At 31.9% G+C, this 24213-nt stretch overlaps 1 protein-coding gene across 1 annotated transcript in view; it reads left to right on the forward strand.

Annotated features, from left to right (window-relative positions):
* The window catches only part of coq8aa (coenzyme Q8A, genome duplicate a), a 61330-nt gene that overhangs the window by 34943 nt on the left and 2174 nt on the right, over positions 1-24213 (forward strand). The window contains exons 7-14 of the mRNA NM_001002728.2: positions 2884-2969; positions 3059-3199; positions 7633-7714; positions 10788-10881; positions 15627-15768; positions 19109-19216; positions 20513-20578; positions 20662-20748. Of these exons, the coding sequence (NP_001002728.2) occupies positions 2884-2969; positions 3059-3199; positions 7633-7714; positions 10788-10881; positions 15627-15768; positions 19109-19216; positions 20513-20578; positions 20662-20748 (806 nt within the window). The remainder of the gene's footprint in view (positions 1-2883; positions 2970-3058; positions 3200-7632; positions 7715-10787; positions 10882-15626; positions 15769-19108; positions 19217-20512; positions 20579-20661; positions 20749-24213) is intronic.

Raw genomic sequence — 24213 nt, forward strand, 5'->3', positions numbered from 1 at the left:
GCAACTGTGAAGATAAGCCTTAATATTTTTAATTTATTTATGATCTACAAACAAGCAGTTCTGAAAAAATCTTTCAGATGTTGTGCATTCACACTGTGAGAAGCTCTCCGTGGGTTTCGATCAGGCAGGTTGTTTCTCTCTCTCTCTCTCTCTCTCTCTCTCTCTCTCTCTCTCTCTCTCTCTCTCTCTCTCTCTCTCTCTCTCACCTTAAGACTTGTTTACAGTAATGTACATCTGTCACACAGTTGCTTCTTCTGAAACCATCTCTAGAATCCTGTTTACATGTTTGAATTGACAGGGCAACTGGAGCTGCGTGATTTGTTGTTCAGAGTTTGTGGTCATGATCTTAATCATAATTCAAAATTATCATGATTTACATGTTTATTGAAACTTTGATCATAGGGGTACATTCAAATCTCCAGTTGATTCAGAGAGAACAGTAGTCACTTATGGTTGTTCAACCACTTCAGTCTAATCAGTTGGATTTAAATTCAATAAAAAAAGATTTTAATATGATTCCTTATCTTTTTATGAACTTCAAACGCTGAAAATTCACTCAAAGCATGTAAATTAATCAGTGAACCAATCACTTTTAGGTGATGAATTCAATTCATCTTTATTTATATATCGCAGCTTATAAATAGCAGCTTAACATAGAAGTTCTAGTAAATTGAAACTCTGTCAGTCCAGTTTTCAGAGTTTAGTGTGGTTTAATTTTTACTGGTGAAAGTCTAAACACTGAAGAGCAAATCCATCGATGCGCAGCTCCAAATCCCAAACCAAGCCAGTAGCAAGGAACAAAACTTCACTTTTAAAGTTCAAAACTTTCATTCTATTAATAACCGTTAGATTTTTTTGTATTATCAAAGTAATAATTTGTTGCCTCTTTTACTAACATCTGTGGCTTCGAGTGATCCAATAATATGTGTGCAGGATTAAGTGCAGCCATCCAATAATTCAGACTACATTCAAAGGTCAAAATCGCATTAGACCACAGCACTAATGTTATGTACACATTGATGTGTCCTAAATAACACCAAAAGGGCACCTGCTGACCTTTAAGTGAACTCTTGAACAAAAATAATGAGCTAAAAAATAGGACGTTATTGTTGTTATTATTTTTATTATTATTATTACTATTACATTTGAATTCAGAAATAAAACATTAAATTGATAAAGTGGCACTAATGTCTGGCTCGAAGTTTATGCTGCTATTCTGAACAAATAATCAAAAACCAAAAGTTAATAAATATTAGGCATTAAAAAGTCTTAAATTATTGAATGGTTGTTGTAGGTCTTTAATCTTTTTTTTAACAGGTCTTTAATTTTTCTTTGTTCATGTATTGCTTCCCAATCTGACCATGAACACCCATACAATCACCAACAATCTCAATCTCAATAAATATTTTAACATTTGCTTAAGTTCTTTTTTATTTACTGCTGAGGATACTGACCTGACCTATATTTTTATCATAAAATTATTATTATTGTAGACTGAAGTAATTGACAGCTATTTTTTAAACTGGCTTATAGGGTTTGTGAATTGGATATATTTGAAATTATTATTGTTTTAATATTAAAAAAAATTATATTATTGTTGTTTTGTTAAATGTATAAATTTTTTATAGTTTTTTTGATAGGGCAAGTGAAAATAATCTCTAATTTAGCCCCGTATAAGTATAATTTTTTTTACCCATAATGGTCTTAATGTGTTAAAGTCTAAAATTTTGCTTGGTGAAACCTGCAGAAACCCTGAAATCAATTATTTATCTGACTCCTTTATAATTAATCTGTCTTTATTAAAGTTGTTATCATCATTGATAAAGTGACAGAATCTCAACACCCAAAGCTGGCAACGTTGTTTAAGTTACGTTTAAATATACAAACAGTAGAATGAAACAAACTGTTGAGAGAAACATAGCTGTAACATGCATTGCTGAGCAACAAAGACAGTGAAACTGCCTTCGTTAGCATACTGTATGTGGATAAAGTATAAGCTACTCTCCCAGATCAACAGTTATCTTTACTTCTTATTTCCTGAGCAAAGCATTGTCAAACATGAGTGAAATGCCAACCCCTAAAACCAGCTCAGCATCAAAGCAAAGTTAAGGAGATAAAGTGGGGAGAAGTACATCAACATCCTCTTCTCAGGCCATGACTAAACAATGGTAAATAGATTGTATATTGAAATAAATCAATGTCTCTGTTGATCATCTCTAAAACCCTGAAGTAATAAACGTTTAAATAACATCAAACATGGTAAAGATATATGAAAGAAGATCACAAGCAGATCAAGTGTGTGTGGTGAAAAGCGCATGATTTCTGGAAGACAAATATCAGAGTTGTGTATTGGAGCTGTGAGAAACTCCTCCTATGCTCAGAATGTCCCTGAAGTCCTTCATTAGCATAGAAGAAATAGTATATACTTATAAGTCGTCAGTTTTTCACAGTTTTCACAAAAATATTAAGCAGCACAACTTTTTTCAACGGCTGCCAATTATGATGTTAGGATGATTTCTGAAGGATCATTTGACATTGGGGACTGGGGTAATGATGCAGAATTTACTGAATTGACTTCATAGGAATTCATTGCATGAAAAATACACAACATTTATTATTTTAGTTTTTATTTTTGCTGTATTTTAAACAAAAGAAATGTGGCCTATAGGTTAACCTAAAAAAAAACATCTGTACTGTTTATGCTAGACAAGCATCGCAGCAGCTTGCTTTCTATACGAAATGTACTTATATATTAATAATTTATGTAAATGGATGCCTTGGGTAAGACTATATAATGGCAGCTATAAACAGTTCCATCAGTTTCACTTGATGAACAACATTTGTATTGTACCAACACTGAATATTTGTTTTGTAATGTTTCAGATGATGCATTCATCAACCCACAGCTGGCCAAGATTTTTGAGCGTGTGCGACAGAGTGCTGACTTCATGCCTATCAAGCAAATGACGGTACAATCTGCTTAAATTATTCATAAATCAACATTAATTCAAACAAATTCGGTTTTTGAAAAAGGTTGAATGTCTGTTGCTGGTTGCAGAAAGCTCTGAGCAATGACCTGGGCCCGAACTGGAGGGATAAACTGGAGATGTTTGAGGAAAGACCTTTTGCTGCAGCCTCCATCGGTCAGGTCCATCTGGCCAGGATGAAGGACGGACGAGAGGTCGCCATGAAAATACAGGTGAGTTGTAGTACTGTTTTGCAGTACTACATACAGTAATGTATTTATTCATCATTGTTCACATTAGTTCATGAAAATAAAGTCATTCATTGTTATTTCTTTTATAATTCAGTGTAATAACTAATGTTAAGAAGCACAACTTTGCATTGCATTATTTTTTAACAATGCATTAGTAAATATTTAACTAGAATTAATAAATGCAGTACAACTCTTTTTTTTTTTTATTCTTAAATCATGTTCGTACATACAGTACGTAAACCAACATTAACTAATGCAAATGTATTGTAAAAGTAGAAAATTTTGCAGCTTTTTACCTCATTTGTTCCCCTGTAATTCTGATAACAAAACAAAAACAACTGAAAAGCATTAGATAAAAACAAGATTAAGCATGAAAATATTGAGAAATAAACTGGTAATTACAATTCTGAGTTTGTATTTACCCACAAAGATGTCTAAAAATGTTTATGTACAGTTCTCAGCATTGAGTACACCCTAGGGTTGGGCGATGTCGACCAATTTGACATTGTATGATGTCTGATATGAAACATCGCGATGGACGATGGCAGCGTTGTCATAGACGACTGTGAATTAATTATGAATAATTAATTTATTCATAACAAATTAATTATTTGTAGTCTACCGTTCTAACCATGTGACCCGCATGCTTTTTGTTTTCACCCATAACCAAATCATAAATGTATAATGATAAGTTACACACAATTACCACCAGTCAATCACTTTTTCCGTGGGATATGTGAATAGGCGGAGTGATCTGTATTGGTATAATGGCGTCGGCAAACTTGGTTGGTAAAAAAGGTGCACAACCAACAGGAACCAGCCAACAGTATCTGAGCTTTTCTTTTCACTAAAATCACTAAGTACAAATGTAAAAAGGAAAGATTGAACCAGTCTTCTGACCCGCTGACTTCCTGGACCTGCTGTTTCGAGCGCATGATAGTGTGCGTGTGTGTGTGAATGTGTGGTCATGTGATGTGCGTTTTCAGCGGTACTGTGGAAAGAGAGCTGCTTAGAAAAGCTAGATGAAACACCAGAGTGGATGTGGATCGTTTTCATTCTAAAATGCCATTTTAAAAAGACCTATTAGTGTAAACGGGGCCTGAGTGTGTATATGGCATCGTTTATTTGTGCACCCCTTTTGAAAATTAATATTTTTATAATTGTCTCTGTAAATATAGCATACACACATATATATATATATATATATATATATATATATATATATATATATATATATATATATATATATATATATATATATATATAAGTCAGAATTATTAAATCCACTTTGAAATTTTTTTTTTTTTCAAATATAATTTTTTATTTCTTGTAAAGAAAGATTTATTGTTTTTTTTTTTTTTTGGTCAATAGTCTACAGAACAAACCATCATTATACAATAACTTACCTGGGGTCCGTTCTTCGTACGTGGATTACTCAGTTAGCTGGATTTGGTTATTGACGATTTGGCACGATCCAGGATCATTTCGTTCTTCAAAGCTGATCTGAGAGTTGTTGTCATAGCAACAGTTCTGCTAGGTCAAACCTGATCGGGAGCAGGTTCAATTCATATAAACAGGATTAGATCGGCTCAGTTCAAGCAAAGATAATACAGAAAGTATGTTCCCAATTCTGATATTTTCTTACAGTAGTAGTTATACACTTGGGAAAATGGTACATATTTTTAACTATATATATAAAGTTATAGTCATTAATAAAATAAATAAAGTTATACATATTAATAAAACGTATGCAATCTGCACCCTCGAAATGAAAGTACAAAGACTGCCACCTGGGGGTGCAAAAAGAAAACTTATTGTATGAACTTTTTAGATCGCTTTAGTACAAATTGTGTGTAATAGAAATGCACAATATGTGACTTTTTTTAAAAGCAATAATACGCAGTTATAAACATGTTTTGATTGTTAATATGCCAGTGATTTGATGCTTCACAAAAGTTGCAGACGCCTTTACCAATATCAAAATGCTTTTGTAAACAACCAGTTATTCTTTACACAGATAAAAAAAATGGTTACTACAATAAAGAAAATATTTTCTAAATGTAGAACTAAATACATTGATTTGCATTGAAATACACGATGAATACTCTCGACACATGAAAGTGTAAAGCCTGCAGCTCACAACAAATGTGGAAGGTTATTGCGTGTCATATTTAACGCACCGTTTACTGCTAATTTGATGTAATTTTGCTCACATGGATAATTGAATATTAATCAGATGATGTCATTACGCTGCTTTGCCGTCAGCCAATCGTTGCATTGCTGATCATGATTTCGAGGATCGATAGATCTGTCCTTCACAACACACGCAGCGATCTCAGATCAGTTCATCCAGACATTCTAATCTGATTCGCGAACTTGTTTGAAGAACCAAATTAGCGAGAAATCAGTTATCAAGATTAAAAGATCCAGGATCGGCAAAATCATCTTAGATCATTTAAGCGAGGTACGAAGAACGGACCCCTAATTACCCTAACCTGCCTAGTTAACCTAATCAGGGGGACTTATAATTTAGAGGGGCTAATAATTCAGGCTTCAACTGTATATTTTGAGGAATTTAAACAAAGCAGTTAAATCATCCATTAAAATATGAGTTTGTTTACCTAATATATTTTAGAGTAGAAAATATAATACATTTAAATTCAAATCAAAAACTAAATTATTTATTTTTATTACTCTTTTATTTATATATATATATATATATATATATATATATTTATATATATATATATATATATATATATATATATATATATATATATATATATATATATATATATATATATATATATATATAAATTTTTTTTTTCTTTTTTTTTTCTGTTTATTAAATTTTATTTTATACGTATCCCCATCGTGTTAATTTGTGTGTACTTATTTTGGACTTTGGTCTTAATTTATTTATTTATTTTTTTTTATTAGTTCCAGTTTGGGCTTTGGTGCTGACTAATCTAATGTATTAGCGCCCCTTTAAATTATTATTTTTTTTATGTCTGATATTATTTTTTCTTCTAGAGAAAGTCTTGTTTTATTTTAGCTAGAATAAAAGCAGTTATTAATAAAAAAAAAAACATTTTAAGGTCAAAATTATTAGCCCCTTTAAGCTATTTTTTTCGACTGTCTACAGAACAAACCATCATTACGCAATAACTTGCCTAATTACCCTAACCTGCCTAGTAAACCTAATTAACCTAGTGAAACCTTTAAATGTCACTTTAAGCTGTATAGAAGTGTCTTGAAAAATATCTAGTCAAACGTTATTTACCGTCATCATGGCAAAGATAAAATAAATCAGCTATTAGAGATGAGTTATTAAAACTATTATGTTTTGAAATGTGTTGAAAAAAGATCTCTCTGTTAAACAGAAATTGGGGAAAATAATAAACAGGGTGGCTAAAAATTCAGGGGGGCTAATAATTCTGACTTTAACTCTATATGCACAAATATATTACTGCAAGTCATTCTGTAGAAAATATTTATTTAAAATAGAAATCTGTGAGGGGTGTACTCATTTATGCAGAGCACTATAGTCAACTGTCACATGAAACATTTGGGAATTTGAATTTGTGGATTGTGAATTATTTATTTATTCATTTTTAAATTTTGCATATTAAAAACTCCAAACTATGAGTAATAAGTCTGAATTACTATTTTAATTATAATTTGTGAGGAGAAATTAGAAAAGAGTTTACAAGGTTTAGATTGCTTAGAGAGTGTAAATTATAAATGTGTACATTGAGTCTACAACTGAAAATGATTAGATAAAAGCTCACAATTTATAAGCAAAAGAATCAGAATTGTGAGACGTTGCATTTATTTTGAAATTAACAGGCTTCCACATCAATCAGAAGTGTTTTTCCCACAACTTGTTTATATTGAGGAAAATAAAAACAAAATAAAAAAAATAGAAAATACCTTTCTGGCATCTTTCAGAAAAACATGTCTTTTATTAGCATTAAGCTGAAGCAGTAGTGTGAGATTGTTGTTCTTGTGTTAGCATTTTCCACATCAAAATCACAAACAAAGTCTTCCACCTCTCACATGCCACAGAAAACACCCTTTAAACAGTGCAATAAAAGTCTAATAGGTTAATTTAGACCATTGACCGCTTCAAGTCCAAAGAGCAATTACCGCTAACTGCTTCTGCCAGTGGTTGCCCTCAGTGTTTTTGGTTAGATAACCCAATTCAACTGGGATGTCTCTCCATTCAGCTTTTTTTTTAGTTAAATAAACAGTTTTGAAATGTTAGGTCCCCCGACGTGAGTCTGCAACAAGATCAAGGCTGTTGCGAGTCCTGTTGTGTTTGTTGTGGATGCTGTTTTAGCAGTTTGATCTTGTTTTGCTTGATGAAATGAGCTGCTTGTGAGGGAATGTAAACTCATTTCTGGTTTCCTCAGTACCCTGGAGTCGCACAGAGCATCAACAGTGATGTCAATAACCTGATGACGGTCCTCAGCATGAGCAACGCACTTCCTGAAGGTGATACACTTACAATAGCACACAAAACTTCACAGATTTTATTCAGAAATATATTATAATGTTTGTTTTTTTTTTACTGAGGAATAAGTTGTTGTTGTTGTTGTTTTACATTTTGCTACAAGGTAAGACTTTACAGTCACTTTTAAGGTCATTTTAATATACTCTTGCTGATTGAATATCATTTTCCCCAAAACGTTCACTAACTTATTTTACATTATCCAGTGGTATTGTAGTTATTTGTGTATTTATCTTTACTTTTTTAGAGTGGAGCATATCTAGTTACTTGGCACTCTGTTAAATTAGGCTGCAAGTTATTTCAGATCATTTTTGTGATCTGTTCATCTATAATTTGGGATGACATTTCATTAGTCGTCTCTATAAAACTATTATTTAACTTATTATTTAAAAAATTATTCAACTTTTTTGTGGTCTGGCAAAGATTTCAATGTCAATTTCAAGACTGAACACATTTTTTTTCAGCCACATATAAGATGATTTATCAATAATTATAATAATAATAATCTTAGTAGTAATAATTAATTCATTCATTTTCCTTCGGCTTAGTCTCTTTATTCATCTGGGGTCGCCACAGCAGAATGAACAACCAACTTATCTAACATGTTTTACACAGTGGATGCCCTTCTAGCTACAACCCATCACTGGGAACCACCCATACTCTCACATTTACACACACATACACTACGGCTAATTTAGTTTATTAAACTCGCCTATAGCGCATGTTTTTGGACTGTGGGGGAAACCGGTGGAAACCCACGTGAACAGATGGAGAACATGCAAACTCCACAAAAAATTGCCAACTGACCCAGCCAGGACTCGCACCAGCAACCTTCTTGCTTAGAGGCGCCACCGTGGCACCCTAATAATAATTTTTATTTATTTATTTAATTCTGGTTCAAGAAAAAAATTATACTTTTTAAAATAACATTACCATTTAAAATAAGTATTCTGTTACAATATAATTTAACTGTAATTTTTGTGATGGTAAAGCTGGACTTTCAGCTTCATTCCACCAGTCTTTAGTATGACATAATCAACCTGTCAATCAACCACAATCAATCAATCAATCTTTTCAGTATGCTGATTTAGTGCTAGAAAGACTAGACTCTTTCTAAACTGCATTTTTGACAGAACCCTTTTACTTTATTCTAAGATTTTTTAATAATAACTTTTTAAAAAGATGTTAGATAAAGATGTTAAAAATAGATGAACATTTAATCTGTTTAATGCATTATCCAATTCTTAAAAAGAAAGAAAATGCAGACAGGAAAGTGTCTGTACATTATTGCTGTGCTTGGCTTTAAAATATGTTTAGGCTAGATTCAGGCCAAATTATAAATAAAAAAAAAAAAAAAACATTTTGAAACTTTTCATTGACCCGATTCTTTCGAAGACCGTGGTGTCATTGCACTTGGATCTATGTTTAGTGTGTTCAGACTGAGAACTGAGAGCTCAGGGCCTGTTAAGTCTCAGTGGGCTGATGGATGTCAGAATAAACTAACCAATCAGAGCTCAGGAGACACACATAATCCCTGTCATGACTGAAGCTGTTTGCACTGCTGCATGGTCAAAGACAGAGAAACATTCAGCTGTCAAAGAGCCTTAATTCATTAAACATGAGGTGTGTTTGACATAAAGGTATAGTTTTTTTTTTTTTTTCTTCAAAAATTGCCATCATTTACTCTTGACTTGTTTCACACCTTTAAGTTTTGTTCTTTTGTTGAACTAAAAAAGAAGATCTTCAGATAAAATAATGGAAACCACTAACTATTGACTTCCATGGTATTTGCTTTTCGTACTATGGATGTTAATGTTTACCGGTTTACAACGTTCTTCAAAATATCTTCTTTAGTCTTCAACAGGAGAAATAATCTCATAATGGTTTGGAACCTTTTGAGGGAGAGTAAATGGTTAGTATTTTTATTATTTTTTTTATCTCTTTGAGTGCAACTGCAAAAAGGTGTTTTCAAACACTTTTTACTTGTATTTATTTATTTATTTTTTTTTTTTTGTATTTAACTTGGGGTTTAAAGTTAAATACCAGTACCGAGGGTCCTCCTTGAACCAGATATAAGAATTAACATAAAGACGCTCAAAACTATTTATCATGTCACCAACATTTGAGGAAAAAGTACACTTAGAGATACAGTACTTATAAGTGAACTGAATGTGATTTTTTTTTTTTGGACACTTTTTTTTTCTTCTTTTTTTTTGTTAATTGCAAGAAAATAAATCGTGCATCGTTTCAGTTGTTTCGAAGCAGGGATTAAGATTGTGACATTGTTGCTCTTGGTGCGGTTCGCTTTCACATTGCAAAGTTTCTAAATGGACCAAAAGAGCTAAAACAAGTCACATGTGAGTAAACTCTCCTCACATTGGTCAGAGTTTCACGGTTTATTACCGCTCAGCTGTCAGGGGGGGTGGTGGTTTGGTGGTGTCTGACAAGGTGCACACTACGTGTCTGAAGAGTGAGGAGGGTGCGCAACGTATTTGAGGACCGCGAGGGATACGTGCAATTTCCGGGAGATTATCATTAAATTGCGGGCATCCGGGAGTCTCTGTGCATTTGTGGGAGACTCCCAGAACTTCCAGGAGACTTGGGATGTCTGTTGAATGACCTCCCGCCCTACTTATTATATCTCTTCATATAACCGTATGCCTATTACATATCCATAAAATACTGTGATATTGTAATATAATACTATAAATTATAAATACTATAAAACTATGATAGTAATAGTTCTTAAATAAGATTTTTAATAATTATTTAATTATTGAATTATCATAGTTAAAGTATGTTTTCTTGCATTTATTAATAAACACATAATCGACTTAAGCACAACAATGTAAAATAATAATGGTTTAATATGTACTTTGAAATGTTTTCATTTTAAATCGTTACAAAGTGTACTTTTTAAGTGTACTTAAGTAAATGGTATTTAATATATTTGAGTAACTAGGTAATGAACTAATTTATCTCTTGGCGAATTGAGTCCTTTTTGTTTAAAGTAAGTAATGGGGTGACTACTGTGTGACTGTGTCTATGAACACGCAGGTCTGTTCCCGGAGCATCTGATAGATGTGATGCGGCGTGAGCTGGCGCTGGAGTGCGATTACATAAGAGAAGCCAAGTGTGCTCGCAAATTCAAGTGAGTGAATACAAACACACAGAGATCTCCTTCTCACTGCTAACCTAAAGTCTGATATTAGTCCGACTGAAATCAAAAATAAAGTTTTCTTTTGGGTGTTAATATCAATATGGTAGTCTTAAGGTTATTTATAAGCTAGTAAGCTCCAAAACAAAAAGACAATTTTCATTTAGTGTAGTCGTCAATAGTCTAGGGGGCATTACTCTGACATATAGCGCAACATCAGCACCTTCAGTTTGAGTCTCAATTCGTGGACTTCTTTCTTGATAATACATGCATTCATAACTTGCAGTTTCCGACTTACTAAGGATCAATGTGGGTTTTTTTTTTTTGGTTTTTTTTTTATGACATAACTTCAGAGATCTTTTGACCAATTAAATGCTTTCGAATATCTGAATTTTCTCACACCTAGAATGTTATGATGTTATAGTTGGCATGAAAACAAAATTTACTTATTCTTATTGTTATGTGTATATAGTAGTGTTTGTGTTTCCAACAATCCAATTGGTTCTCAAAGGATGAAATCAAACATCATCCTACTTTTTCTTCTTTATTTTAGCAATTGTTTCAATGTCAGATAGGAGAAAAAAGGACACATGTAACCTAAATTTAATAGTTTCATGTTAACTTTCAAGCAAAAAGGTAACTAAGACATACAAATTTTAATCCGTTACACACAAATATAATGTTCTATATGGTGAATGGCACATAAAGTACTATAAACAATTTAGACTGTGTAAATGTGCTTTCCATTGTAGTGAATAAAGTCTAGCTATACGTTAATAACACAGAAATTACCACAGTTTCAAATACACCATCTGCTCAGGTTCAGACACACAACATTAAGTCAAACTGCAAAATGTATCAGACCCCTTTGAATTATACATTGAATAATGTATTTTAAACCGACTAATTGTAGCTATTATTATGTAGATTATATTAAATGATATGATGTGATATTATATTATATTAATTATAATATTTTCTATTATATTAATTATATTTATTATATTATTTTATATTAATTATATTTAATTTTATATTGTATTATATTTTATCATATTAATTATATATAATATATATAAAATATAACTTTTTATATTATGTTAATTATATTATATTTACATATTGTATTGTAAATAATATATTACATTACATTGTAAATTAATATTTATTATTATTATTATATTGCAAATTAATATTGTGTGGCTGTCATAAGCTTTGGCTCAATGAATTTGACTGGTAGCGCTGCATGATTACCGAAGAGCTATTGGCTATTTTTAAAAAGGGGAGGGGCTACATAATATCCCTCACCCTTTCCCTCAATTTAAGCAAAAATTACATCATACATCTAAATAAGCTGTGCATTTCAAGGCATTCAAGAGACCTTTAAAGCATCCCATCACTGTGTTCATTAATCTACCTCTCTATAAAAATCACGGCCGTCTGAGAGCTTACAAACAGGACCCTTCAGGCCGGCTGCCATATATCTGATGTCCAAGCTAAATCTATCCCGTTTCACAATGCCCTTTGAAAGGAAGGTTTACGCAAACAAAAATAAACACTACATCTGTTGGGAATGATTTTGCAGTTCTGTATCCTCATGTAACGACTTCTCTGGAGCATTGCGGCCTCAGCACAGGGCTAAAAATAACCAGAGTTTGAATGATTTGGTCTTGAGGAACAGTTTGTGTGCTAACATATTTAAATAAAGCACACATGGAAATAATAACATTGACAACAAGCTTGTGTCCTGTGCAAAGAGTTGGCTGAGAGGGTGAAGAATGAACCTCTGAGAAATACAGTGGTGTGTGTGTGTGTGTGTGTGTGTGTATTCAGAGTGAGATCGTGAACGTTTGAGCAGAGCAATCAGATTATCAGTGTTCAGTTGATTAGTTCCTTTCAAAATGAAGCTTTTGTTTCCTGTGAGTATTGACGTTGTGTAAACACATTGCGCACACGGCTGTACTTCTGAAAGAGTTCAGGAAATTGTCAAACGTGTTCATCTAGAAAATCTCCTCTTGGTCAGGTAGTACAATTGATTACATTGATCCTGGTCTTTCGGACTGTTGACCTTTCACCTCTGTTGGCATACAAACATATTGCTAATATTACAAAATATTTATTTCTCATATATAAGGTTAATTTTTAAAAAATTGTGTAAAACTATAGCCTCTGGATTTGCGTTAAAAGAATTGGAAGTTTTAAAGTAATGTAAAAAAATGTTTAGTATAATGTTTTTAATATTTCTACAGTGAATGCTCATTTAAATCAGTTCCAAACTATTTAGATTCGTGTTTACACATGGCAAAAAGTCACTTCACTGCGTTTCGAGTTCAAATATCTACAAATTCTTAAATCAATAAGCACTTTCCAGAGTCTAGACAAGCAAAAAATATTGTCTTGTTTTAATAAATAATGTCAAAATTAAGTACGTTTTTCCTTAAAACAAGTGAAATAATCTGACAGATGGGTACGCAAGAAGAAAAGCAGCATCTTAGTAAATGTTGTAGATTTAGATATTGGTAAGGCTTTATTTTAAAATAATTTTAATATTTTATTTTAATTTGTCAGACTTTAAGTAATTTGAATGTATTTTTGTGTTTTAGCATGTATTTTTAAAATTGATTTAGATTTGTAGATTGTCTGTGTATTTGAGTTCTTGTTTAAATATTTCATTTTTATGACCTTTTTCCTAGGAATAGAGTATGGCTAAACTGTAAAACCCAACAGCCGACTTTATCAAATGAAATGAGTCAAAATTGACAAAGTTAATTCTACTCATTCGAAAATAATTTTGAACTCAGTGGTAAAGATAATGAGTTAATTAAATACCTCAGTACTTCAACTTAATTGGAGTAAGTTTACAGCACTCATAGATCAGATTTTTTACTCAAATGGTTTATAGCAATTGCTTTAGTTTAAAAGATTTAAAAAAATAATCTTATGTAATAATGAAAAACAAGATTCTTTTGCTTAGAATAAATTTTGCAGATCTTGAAAATGCAGCTTGATTTAAGAACTTTCCAATATTGCTAGAAGCAAGACAGCAACTCTAGGCAAATAAAGCAGCATCTAAATAAATGTTGTAGAATTATTATTATTTTTTTTTTTTTTGGTTATTTTAAGATTAGCTTAATTTCACTTTAATTTGTCAGACTATTGGTAATTTGAATGTCTTTTGTAGCTTTAAGCATGTTTATTTTTATTGATTTAGATTTGTAGTTTTTCTGTTAATTTGAGTTCTTGGTAAAGATTTAATCATTTTTGATGACCATTTTCCTAGATACAGAATATGGCTCAACATGGCTCACATTAAATGGCTTCAGTATAGATAATAATATCAACTTTGTCTTGTTTCTAGTTCAAATTATCTAAACATTTTTAAATTAAAATATATTGTCTTGCTTTAAGAAATAGGTCAAAATCAAGTAAGTTTTTCCTTATACAATCTAAATAATCTGACAATTGGGTAGGCAAAATAACAAACTTTAACAAAACATAACAAAAACAAGATTTTGTTTTGCTTACAAGATTTTTTGCTAGTCTAGAAAATACTACTTTTAGATATTTGGACTAGAAACGAGACTAGATCTATAAGCAAAAAAAGCATTTTAATTTGCTTCAATGTAATTTAAAATACAATTTGTATTGTTTCCCAATCAAGTATCCAAGTATATATTGTAGATTAAGTATTTTTTATAAGCTTTTTCATTTTTTTTAATTCTTTTATTACTTTTATTAGAATTTTATTCCATTATTTAGTAATTTGAATGCCTTGATATTTTTCCTAAATAAAAAATATGGCTAATAATACTTATTAAAAATTGCCATATTATCTATACTGAAGCCATTTAATATCAACTTTTGTCTTGTTTAGTCCAAATTATCTAAAAAATTTATAATCAGATATATTGTTTAAATCAAAGATATATTGTTAATAATCTTATGTCATAATGAAAAACAAACCCTATTAGCCCATTATTTAGCTTTAAGGAAAAACTCACCAAATTTTTTTTTTTAAACAAGACAATATATTTTGCTAAGTAATAATCTACCAATGGGTTAAGCAAAATAATATTATGTCAAAATAAAAGAACAAGATTATTTGCTTACCTCATTGGCAGATTACTTAACTTAATTTTGGCATATTATTTCTGAAACCAAGGCACTATTTCTACTTGTCTAGAAAATGCTTCAAGAACTTTTATATATTTAAAAAATACAAGATAAAAACTGTAAATAAAAAATCATTTTTTGCCATGTAATTTGTATTGTTTTCCAATCAAGTAAATGTTATAGATTTTGTTTTAGTTTGAATAAGCTTCTATTTTAAAATAAATGTTATTGTATGTCTTTAGTAATTAAAGTTTAGTGATTTGGGTAACCTTTTTCCTAGACATAGAATATGGCTAAAAATATTCATTAAATCGCTTCAGTATAGTAAGTATTGTAACTTATAATATCAACTTCTAGTATAGTTATATAGACACATTTTCAAATGTCTGGTACTGTATATGCTTAGCAAAACTGACATTTTTCATTATTCCTTGGCAAGCTGTAATTTTAAAGCTGACATACCCAAAATTTGGCCGTCAGACAGGATGTTCGCTCGCCATCACATCACTCAAACGTGTGTGTTGATGCTCACGTCGTGTCTGTGGTGCACGTGCAGGTTGGCATGCTTTTTCCCGGTGGTTTGCTTGAGCTGCTCAGTGACTCAGAAGTTTTGTGGTTTTTGGCAGGGAGCTTCTGAAAGATCACCCCTTTTTCTACGTGCCGGACGTCATCAGTGAGCTGAGCAGTCAACACGTCCTCACCACTGAGCTGGTGCCCGGCTTTCCTCTCGATCAGGCTGAAGCACTCACACAAGAGCTCAAAAATGAGGTATTCGTTGTTTCTGTTGAACTAGTTGCACACATGAAGTGAAGTTTATCCATAAACTAATTTCGAGAGGATCACTTGCTTATGATTGACACGGCTGGCCCCGAGTCAAGCTAATGAATGAACCACCAATCAGGCTCTCTCCCGGGACAGCATGCCAAACTAGCTTATTACCAATCATCAGCTAAGTGTGAAGTCTTGAAATAAGTCTGAAATTGAAGCATTTAAAGAGTCTTTAAGTGGTAGTTCACCCAAAAATTTAAACAAGCTTTTAATTCACTCACTGTTGGGCCATCTAATATGTATGAGACTTTTTATCCCCCTTAGTTAAACATTAAAGGATACTTTTATTTTTGAAAAGGCTGAAAAAGTGGTCCTTGGTCATTCATAAAATGCAAGTCAGTTGTTATTGGCAATTTGACAGTCAAAAATGCACATACAGGTGAAATAAAATTATTACCTGTGACTTAATAATATATTGAGGTCTTGCATTGTGAACTAATCAGTCTGTACAAGAAACTTAATGTTAGTTAATAAAAAAATAAAAAGCTTTAGTTCCCAGCCTCTGCACACTAAGCACATCCTGTTGTGGGTTTGTCTGTTTTGTTGGGTATCACGTTTGAGGCATCATGCTTTTCTGGCTCTTATTTAATAAATGTGAATGTGGAGCTCATATCAGAGGGGAAAATGCATTTTATTCTGATGCACAGAGCAATAAATCCGTATTCACAAGACATTAATATTGTCATCTAAACTTAAATTTCTATAACTATATGGCAAACGTCTTACCTAAACTAAATATGAATCAGAGCTATAATGTTTGTTACATATTCGTTTTAGGATTAAAGCGTGTGTTAGGTCAGCACGATGTTGGAACATTTGACATTCTGATATTTTATTATTATTATTATTATTATTTATTATTTTTTTAATATATGTTGCAATATAGATATAATTTCACTAGTTGATCAGCACGATGTTGGAAAATTTGACATTCTGATATTTTATTATTATTATTATTATTTATTATTTTTTAAATATATGTTGCAATATAGATATAATTTGAATCGCTTTTTTTTTTTGTTTTGTTTTTTTGGAAAAATTAAATTAATTAGATCCACTGCGATGATCAAGCCTCTTTCTATGCAGTGCATCTGCATACAAAATAGTAACAGACAAGCATGTATAAAAACAATACCATTTAAATAAATAGTGCTTTATGGGTTTCTGGGGAGTCCAACAGTATTGAAATATATTGGACAATCAAATGTAAAATAACATGGTCATCATGGAATGAAATTATATTTAATAATATCGTAGTCCTTTAATCTTTAATAAATAATTAAATCCTGTGATATGAATATTGCGGATGGGATACACGCGTTGCGATATCAATGCTCAAATGATTTATTGTTCAGTCCTAGTTTGTGGAATAACTTTTTTTATTTTTATTTATACAGCTAAATAATATAAGAACTGTTTAGACCGAATAAACTAACTAATATAAGCTGTAAACGCACAACAGAACTAAAACTTTACTGAAATTAGGCCTGTCACGATATCTATTTTTTGTCGTACAATAGATTGCACCAAAATATATTGTGATTTAACAATATTATTGTCATTTTAAGACCATTTTATGCCACTCATTAAATGCCAGATTGGCAATCTATCGTCACAATGCAAGTGCACTCTTTCTATTAATATTCTTAATAATGTTTAATTTAATTATAGTCATTCTAAGAATATAAAAATTAGGCATTGGAATCAGAATGTAAAAACACGTATGCTAAATAAATAATAATAAATGTTAACAAAAAAAGTGAAAGGTAAAAAGTAACAGTGGCTGCGATATCTGCTACCAGATCTATTTTCAGTCATCAGGCACCCACATGAAATTAAACTATAGTCATTTATAGTAAATATTATAGTGTTTCTTAACTATACTGACACCTCCAATAGAGATGAAGATGCAAGATCAGCTGAAATGTTGCTAGAATTGGTTTTTATGTTTGGTTGATATACATTGCATCAGCAAAAATGATTGAGGTCAAGTCCATGTGTTGTGCAATAAGTTGATATATTGAATATTGTGACAAGCCTACCTGAAGTTACAATTAAATGTACAATTGAATTAAATTACATTGCATTTTTTTTTTTTTAATAAATAAAAACCTCGATTGTAATTTCAGTTACACGAAAACAACATTGATGCAAACACAAATGTCTCTATTAGGGCTGCACAATATATCGTTTCAGCATCAATATCGCAATGTGCAAATGCACAATAATCACATTGCAGAATCTGCAAAAGTTAAAATTACAGCTTATTCATCCATTAGGAAATATGAGTGGGATAATAATTGACCACATAATGAAGATTAACCATAAAAGAGTAAATAACTTTCAATTGCTTTTGTTTTTAAGGCCTTTGACTGTAGGATTTCAAGTGTATTTAAACCATTTGTGATAATAATTCATAACATTTTAATGAATCAAGATTGTTTATTTTTTTATACAACAAAGACTTTTTTGTTTTTGTTTGTTTGTTTGTTTACATTTGATTACGTAATTCATGTACCTGAATACAGCTCCAGAAAACTGTAAAATGCTATGTTTAATATAAAACTATGAATTCTTTCCAAATTGAGCCAGACGCATCCTCTTAAGAAATTCTACTCATAACGCAGAAAACTAAACCTTGCAATGTCAGTTTCTGTCCAATATCGTGCAGCCCTACTGTCTCTATAGTGTGATGTATTTAATAGATTTTTTAAAAAATGAAATATATTTGTATTATTGTTATTATTTTATTAAACTAAGGTGCATCTGTCTTTATAAACAGTATTCACTCATTAATGAGTTCTCACCCAACTGGGCTGAAAAATATTTTCCACATGTACAGTTTGGCCAGTTATATAAATAAAGGCCCATTAAAAAGTGCTGTGGTATCAGGCCACGTCAAAATCTGAGGTGGGACTTTGTTTTCCTGACACTTCATCGCCACCTGCTGGTGGAAGAGTTTGCTGGCATCAGAAGGACAAAGTGTAAATAAAAGAGCATGACGTTAAAAAGCCAAGGAATTAAGTATAAATTCAGTCAAATGTTGAAAAAAATCCCAGAGTAGAAGCTGTCGTGTACACTGACAGACATGAAGGCAATTATTGTGATTGAAATGTATAAACAGACCATACCAATATGATTTAAATGCGCATCAGTTATATGGGTTGACGTAAACATTGCACTAAAACAGTCTTTGTTTGGAGATGAAGCTGATCTATGACATGACTGTGTATACTGTGGATAATATGCTGATTTTATTTTTTATTTTTTTAATGATCAGATCTGTAAAAACATCCTGAATCTGTGTCTGAGAGAGCTCTTCGAGTTCAGATACATGCAGACGGATCCCAACTGGTCCAATTTCTTTTATGATCCACAAACACATCGGGTAAGAGAGCGAGAGAGTCTGGATCAGTGTCGGTTTTTTCATAGTATTTATAATTTTTTTTTACACTAAAAATCAAACGATAAGTCTTAATGTCAATTTAAACCAGAGTACTTTTTATCTTCAATTGTTAGATTTGTTTTTGTCACTACATAATTTGTATACTTTAATTTGTTCGCTTTTTTGGGTTTCTGACTATTATTATTATTTTTATTGTTGTTGTTATAAGCATTTAGAAAGCTGTAGTTAAAGAATATGTATGTGGCCAAATTTGAAATAAACCTAAAATTAATTAAGTTTAAAACTAATCACTTTATTATAGTTTATTTAATTTAGTCCTGTGATTCATGATGTTTCCAAGTGTCACCCGATCCTCCAGAAACCTTTCCAATATGCTGTTTTTTTAAAATAAAAGTAATCTTTCTAATTATTAGTATTGAAAGATAGATATTGTAGCATGTTGTCAAAAAAATCAAAAAGGTTTTAAAAGTTGTCTTCATCTCTCAACGTGTATATATAAGTGTTTCATTTATTTATAATATTATTTGTCGTATTACATGATAGAAGTTTATTGTACATTTACATTTGTCAAGTGCTTTTGTACAATAAGTGAAAGGCAAGTGATTTGACTTCATATATTAATATATATCCAAGTATTCATATTAGGAATGTATTTTTAAAAAATTGCTGCATGATATATTAATTTTTTTTTGGTTTTCTTTTTAGTTTTTTTGTTTTGTTTTGTTTTTTGTATTTGAGAATGTTTTGTTCATTGTTTTTATTCATTTAATATTGTAGTTACTTTTACTGTACTTTAGAGTTAAGTACAGAGAAATCTAGTTGTATAGAAAATGAAAATGTAGTGTAAATGTAATGTTATGTTTATGATATAAAAAGTATTATAGATAATTTAGTAACAAATTGCTGTATATTGTATTATAACTTCTTTAATATTAGGACTTTTATACTTTGGACATTTTTAAAAAAGTACCAGCAGGAAAAATCTTTAATTATTTATCAAAAATTGAACAGAAAAATAATATTTAACTTGAGAATTTTATTTATTTATATTTTATATATATTTGTCTAAGTAACTTTTGATTGTAATTCGAATTTGTTTTCATCATGTAATATCGTATGGATATCCATTTTGCCACAAAATAGTCATAAGTTGCTGATGTGGCAATAAATAAATAAATAATAAATTAGGACTTTTATTATTCTGAGTACAGTAAATAAAAGGTAAATATGTTTTGTTCTCATATGTCAGAGTGTTTGAACTTGTTCTTCTGTCCACAGGTTGCTTTACTTGATTTCGGTGCGACGAGAGGGTTTGATGAGAGTTTTACTGATGTTTATATTGAGGTAAACCCATAAAAGTGAAGGTAAACGATTGTGTGAATAAAACTTTTTCCCTTGTAGACTGATGACCTTCGTCTTTTAAACAGATCATTAAGGCTGCGGCAGATGGTAATCGAGAAGGAGTGTTGAAGCAATCCATAGACATGAAGTTTTTGACTGGTTATGAGTCAAAGGTAAGAATATAAGCTGATGTTTTATTGTTTTCTCCTGTTCTCTACACACTCAGAAAACACACACTTGAGAAAAATTAAGCGAAAATATAACATTTTTTCAGCTGAAATCTGGGTTGTTAATTCTTAAAATCAAAGTCAAAAGCATTTTAAGAGTTAACCAACATTAAATGATTACGTACTGCTCCTGAGATACGTTCTGTTTTAAAGCACAGGGATTGGTCTGGTCTAAAAATTGGACTTTACATTATTCATATCTTTATTAGCTTTAATCTACAGCCTTAGTGAACAACAAAATCTGAATCTACAAACAGGTTCTTAGGACGATTTGTATCTGGTTCAGATAACTGATACGGAAGTTTATATAATCATACAGTGAAATGATGCTTATGAAATTGTTATTAAAACACTAATTAATTGTAAAATGCATTGTTTTGCAAGACTAAATCTTGTAAATTGAATAAATAATCAACTTTCCATTTTTACATAAACCATGAGAAACCATTAATAAATTAATATCACCCACTCAATAAAATTGCTTAGTTTATATATTTGATTTTCACAGGCTCAACAGTTCTTCGAAATCTGAACTGTTTCCTTAGCTTGAGTCTGAGTGACTGCTGACATTTCCAAAAATATTTTTGAGTAACTTGTAATTCCTTACTGGCTCAAATTAGAAATTCTTATTACAAGATTAACATTCGGGTAGGATACTTATGATAATTCTGAACAATGGCTGATTATGTACTTGCTTTAAAACTAATTTTTGGTTAATATTTCATCTAAAAAGTTTATGGACTGCAGCTTTAAAGGGATAGTTCACCAAAAAATGAAAATTCTGTCAGTAATTACAGACCCTCTATTCATTCCAGTCCCACAAGACCTTTATTCATTTTCAAAATACAAAATAAGATTTTTTTTATTTTATGAAATCTCCATAGAAATCAGCCTCCATAGACTGCAAGCTTTCCGATTTAGAAATCCAGAAGGGTTGCCCAAAAATAAAATCAAAACAGTACATGTGTCTACTCTTCATTGATTTAAACAGAAAATTATGAAGCTACAAGATTAACTTTGTGCACATAAAACTAAAATAGTAACTTTATTCATCAGTTGTTTGTTTCTTGTTGTCAGTAAAGGGTGCACGTTCACAAGCACTGTGCATTTGTGTATACCCCAGGAGTTCAAACGTAGCCTAGTTGTGACTTTACGCACTAGTAAATATTTTTGTGTTGCACCACTGAACTTGGTTTAAACGTAACGCTACGTTTCAAATAAATATTTACGGCAGCCTTCCCCCACGTATAACGGTAAAAAAGAGATGACAGTGAGACAAATTTACATTGAGGAGCTCGTGGTCATAATGAAGAATGATCTACCTCTATTTACGGCCTTATTTCCTTCCAAATCTTGCTTTTTTTCAGTTTGTGAAAAGTGTAGAGTGTTTTTTATGTTAATTCTCAATTAATTAAAACGAGAATTTCTTCATGACTGAGTTCTTCTCCCTGCTCTTTTCTCTTTGACGTGTAGGATATAGAAAAAAAATCAAGTTTAATGTTTTGATATCTTCATGTGTTTTTCACGAGAAAACGCAAGGATTTTAGTTTTGTAAGTTTAGTGGCTAATTTGTACAAATTTTAGTTGTAAGATTTTAGAAAGGAGGCGTGGCACCCAACCCCACCCCTAAATCCAACCGTCATTGGGTGATGAGCAAATCATACTTAATTGACGTGAGATTGCGTTGATATTTTGCGTGCATTCACGGCTCACAATGCAGACATGCGTGTCTGTTATTAGTGACTGACTCTAATGTAAAATAAAAAATATATTTTATTATTTAATTTTCATAGGACCATTATATATAAACATATTCCAAAGCAGTTTAACAATTGTAATGCTTTTTATTGGACATTACGTCACTCAATGACACTACGCATGACTTTACGGAGAGCTTACATCCTACCAACTACGGTTTGCCTTAAGAACATGTGGTGCAACCAAAGTAAGAACAAATTTAGTTACAAACTAGCGAGAAGTTATTAAGCCCCTAGTGTGGACTTTAAGTTATAGTTGAAGAAAGAACTTATGAAAAGCTGGTGCAACTCTTCCCAGATGCACATGTTCTACTTTCTCTGTTTCAAACTAAGCATACGAGTTATATGTCATGCAGCACACCCAAGTATGACACACACAAACAGTACAGCGCTCTCATGAACATGCACCCTATACTGACACTGAGGAGAAGAAACTGTAAATAAGGTTGCTTTATGTGCACAAGTATTCTTGCAGCTTTATAATATTTAGATTGAACTACTAAAGACATGTTGACTGTTTTGAGGATTTTTTGTTTCTTTGTTTTTTTGTTTTCCTGGACACTGAACGAACCATTGTTGTCTATTGAGGATGAGGAAGCTCTCAGATATCTTCTAAAATATCTTAAATGAATTATTCACTAAGAAAGGAAAATAGTCAATAATTACTCGCCCTTTACTTGTTCCAAACCTGTTTGAGTTTTTTTTTTTCTTATATGAAACAGAAAAAATATACATATTTTGAAAAAAGCCTGGTGACACAGTGGCGCAGTAGGTAGTGCTGTCACCTCACAGCAAGAAGGTTGCTGGTTCAAGACATGACTGGGTCAGTTGGCGTTTCTGTGTGGAGTTTGCATGTTCTCCCTGCATTCGTGTGGGTTTTCTCCAGGTGCTCCGGTTTCCCCCACAGTCCAAAGACATGCGGTACAGGTGAATTGGGTAGTGTGTGTGTGGATGTTTACCAAAGATGGGTTGCGGCTGGAAGGGCATCTGCTTTGTAAAACCGTGCTGGATAAGTTGGCGGTTCATTCCGCTGTGGCGACCCCAGATTAATAAAGGGACTAAGCCAAAAAGAAAATGAATGAATGAAAAAAGCCTGAAATTAAATCTGTAACCAGGGCTTAATTTGTGCTGGAACACGCCAGATCCGGCGTCTGATCTGACAAGTCTGATCCGGCACCAGATTTTACCGATCTCTCTCCTTAATCGCACTCCTCTTCCTCTCCGCTGTTCATTTTCAATTTCTTCCGCGACTCCCCAATCCTCTTCACTTTTAGCCGCGACACCCCTCCGCCATCCAACCCACCCCCTAACCGCTCTCCACTTTTGTGTGCGACACCTCTCCATCCTTGGGAAACATGCCGGATGTTACTTTGATCCAGGACCTCTCAATTCACAAATTAAGCACTGTTTGTAACCATTGATTTCCATACTGTTTGTATTCCCTACTATGGAAGTCAGTGGTTACAGGTTTCCAGCGTTCTTCAAAATATCTTCCTTAATGTCTTCCAACAGAATAAAGAAACTCAAAGGTTTGGAAACACTTGAGGGTGAACTATCAAGTGTACATTATGCATTTTGTGGCAAACTATCATTTTTAATTTGAGTTCTGTTCACAAATAAAGGTTTCTGGAGATCTTTGGAGTGACATGAGGGT

Source organism: Danio rerio, chromosome 20, assembly GCF_049306965.1.
Source record: "Danio rerio strain Tuebingen ecotype United States chromosome 20, GRCz12tu, whole genome shotgun sequence".
Classification (NCBI taxonomy): Eukaryota; Metazoa; Chordata; class Actinopteri; order Cypriniformes; family Danionidae; genus Danio; species Danio rerio.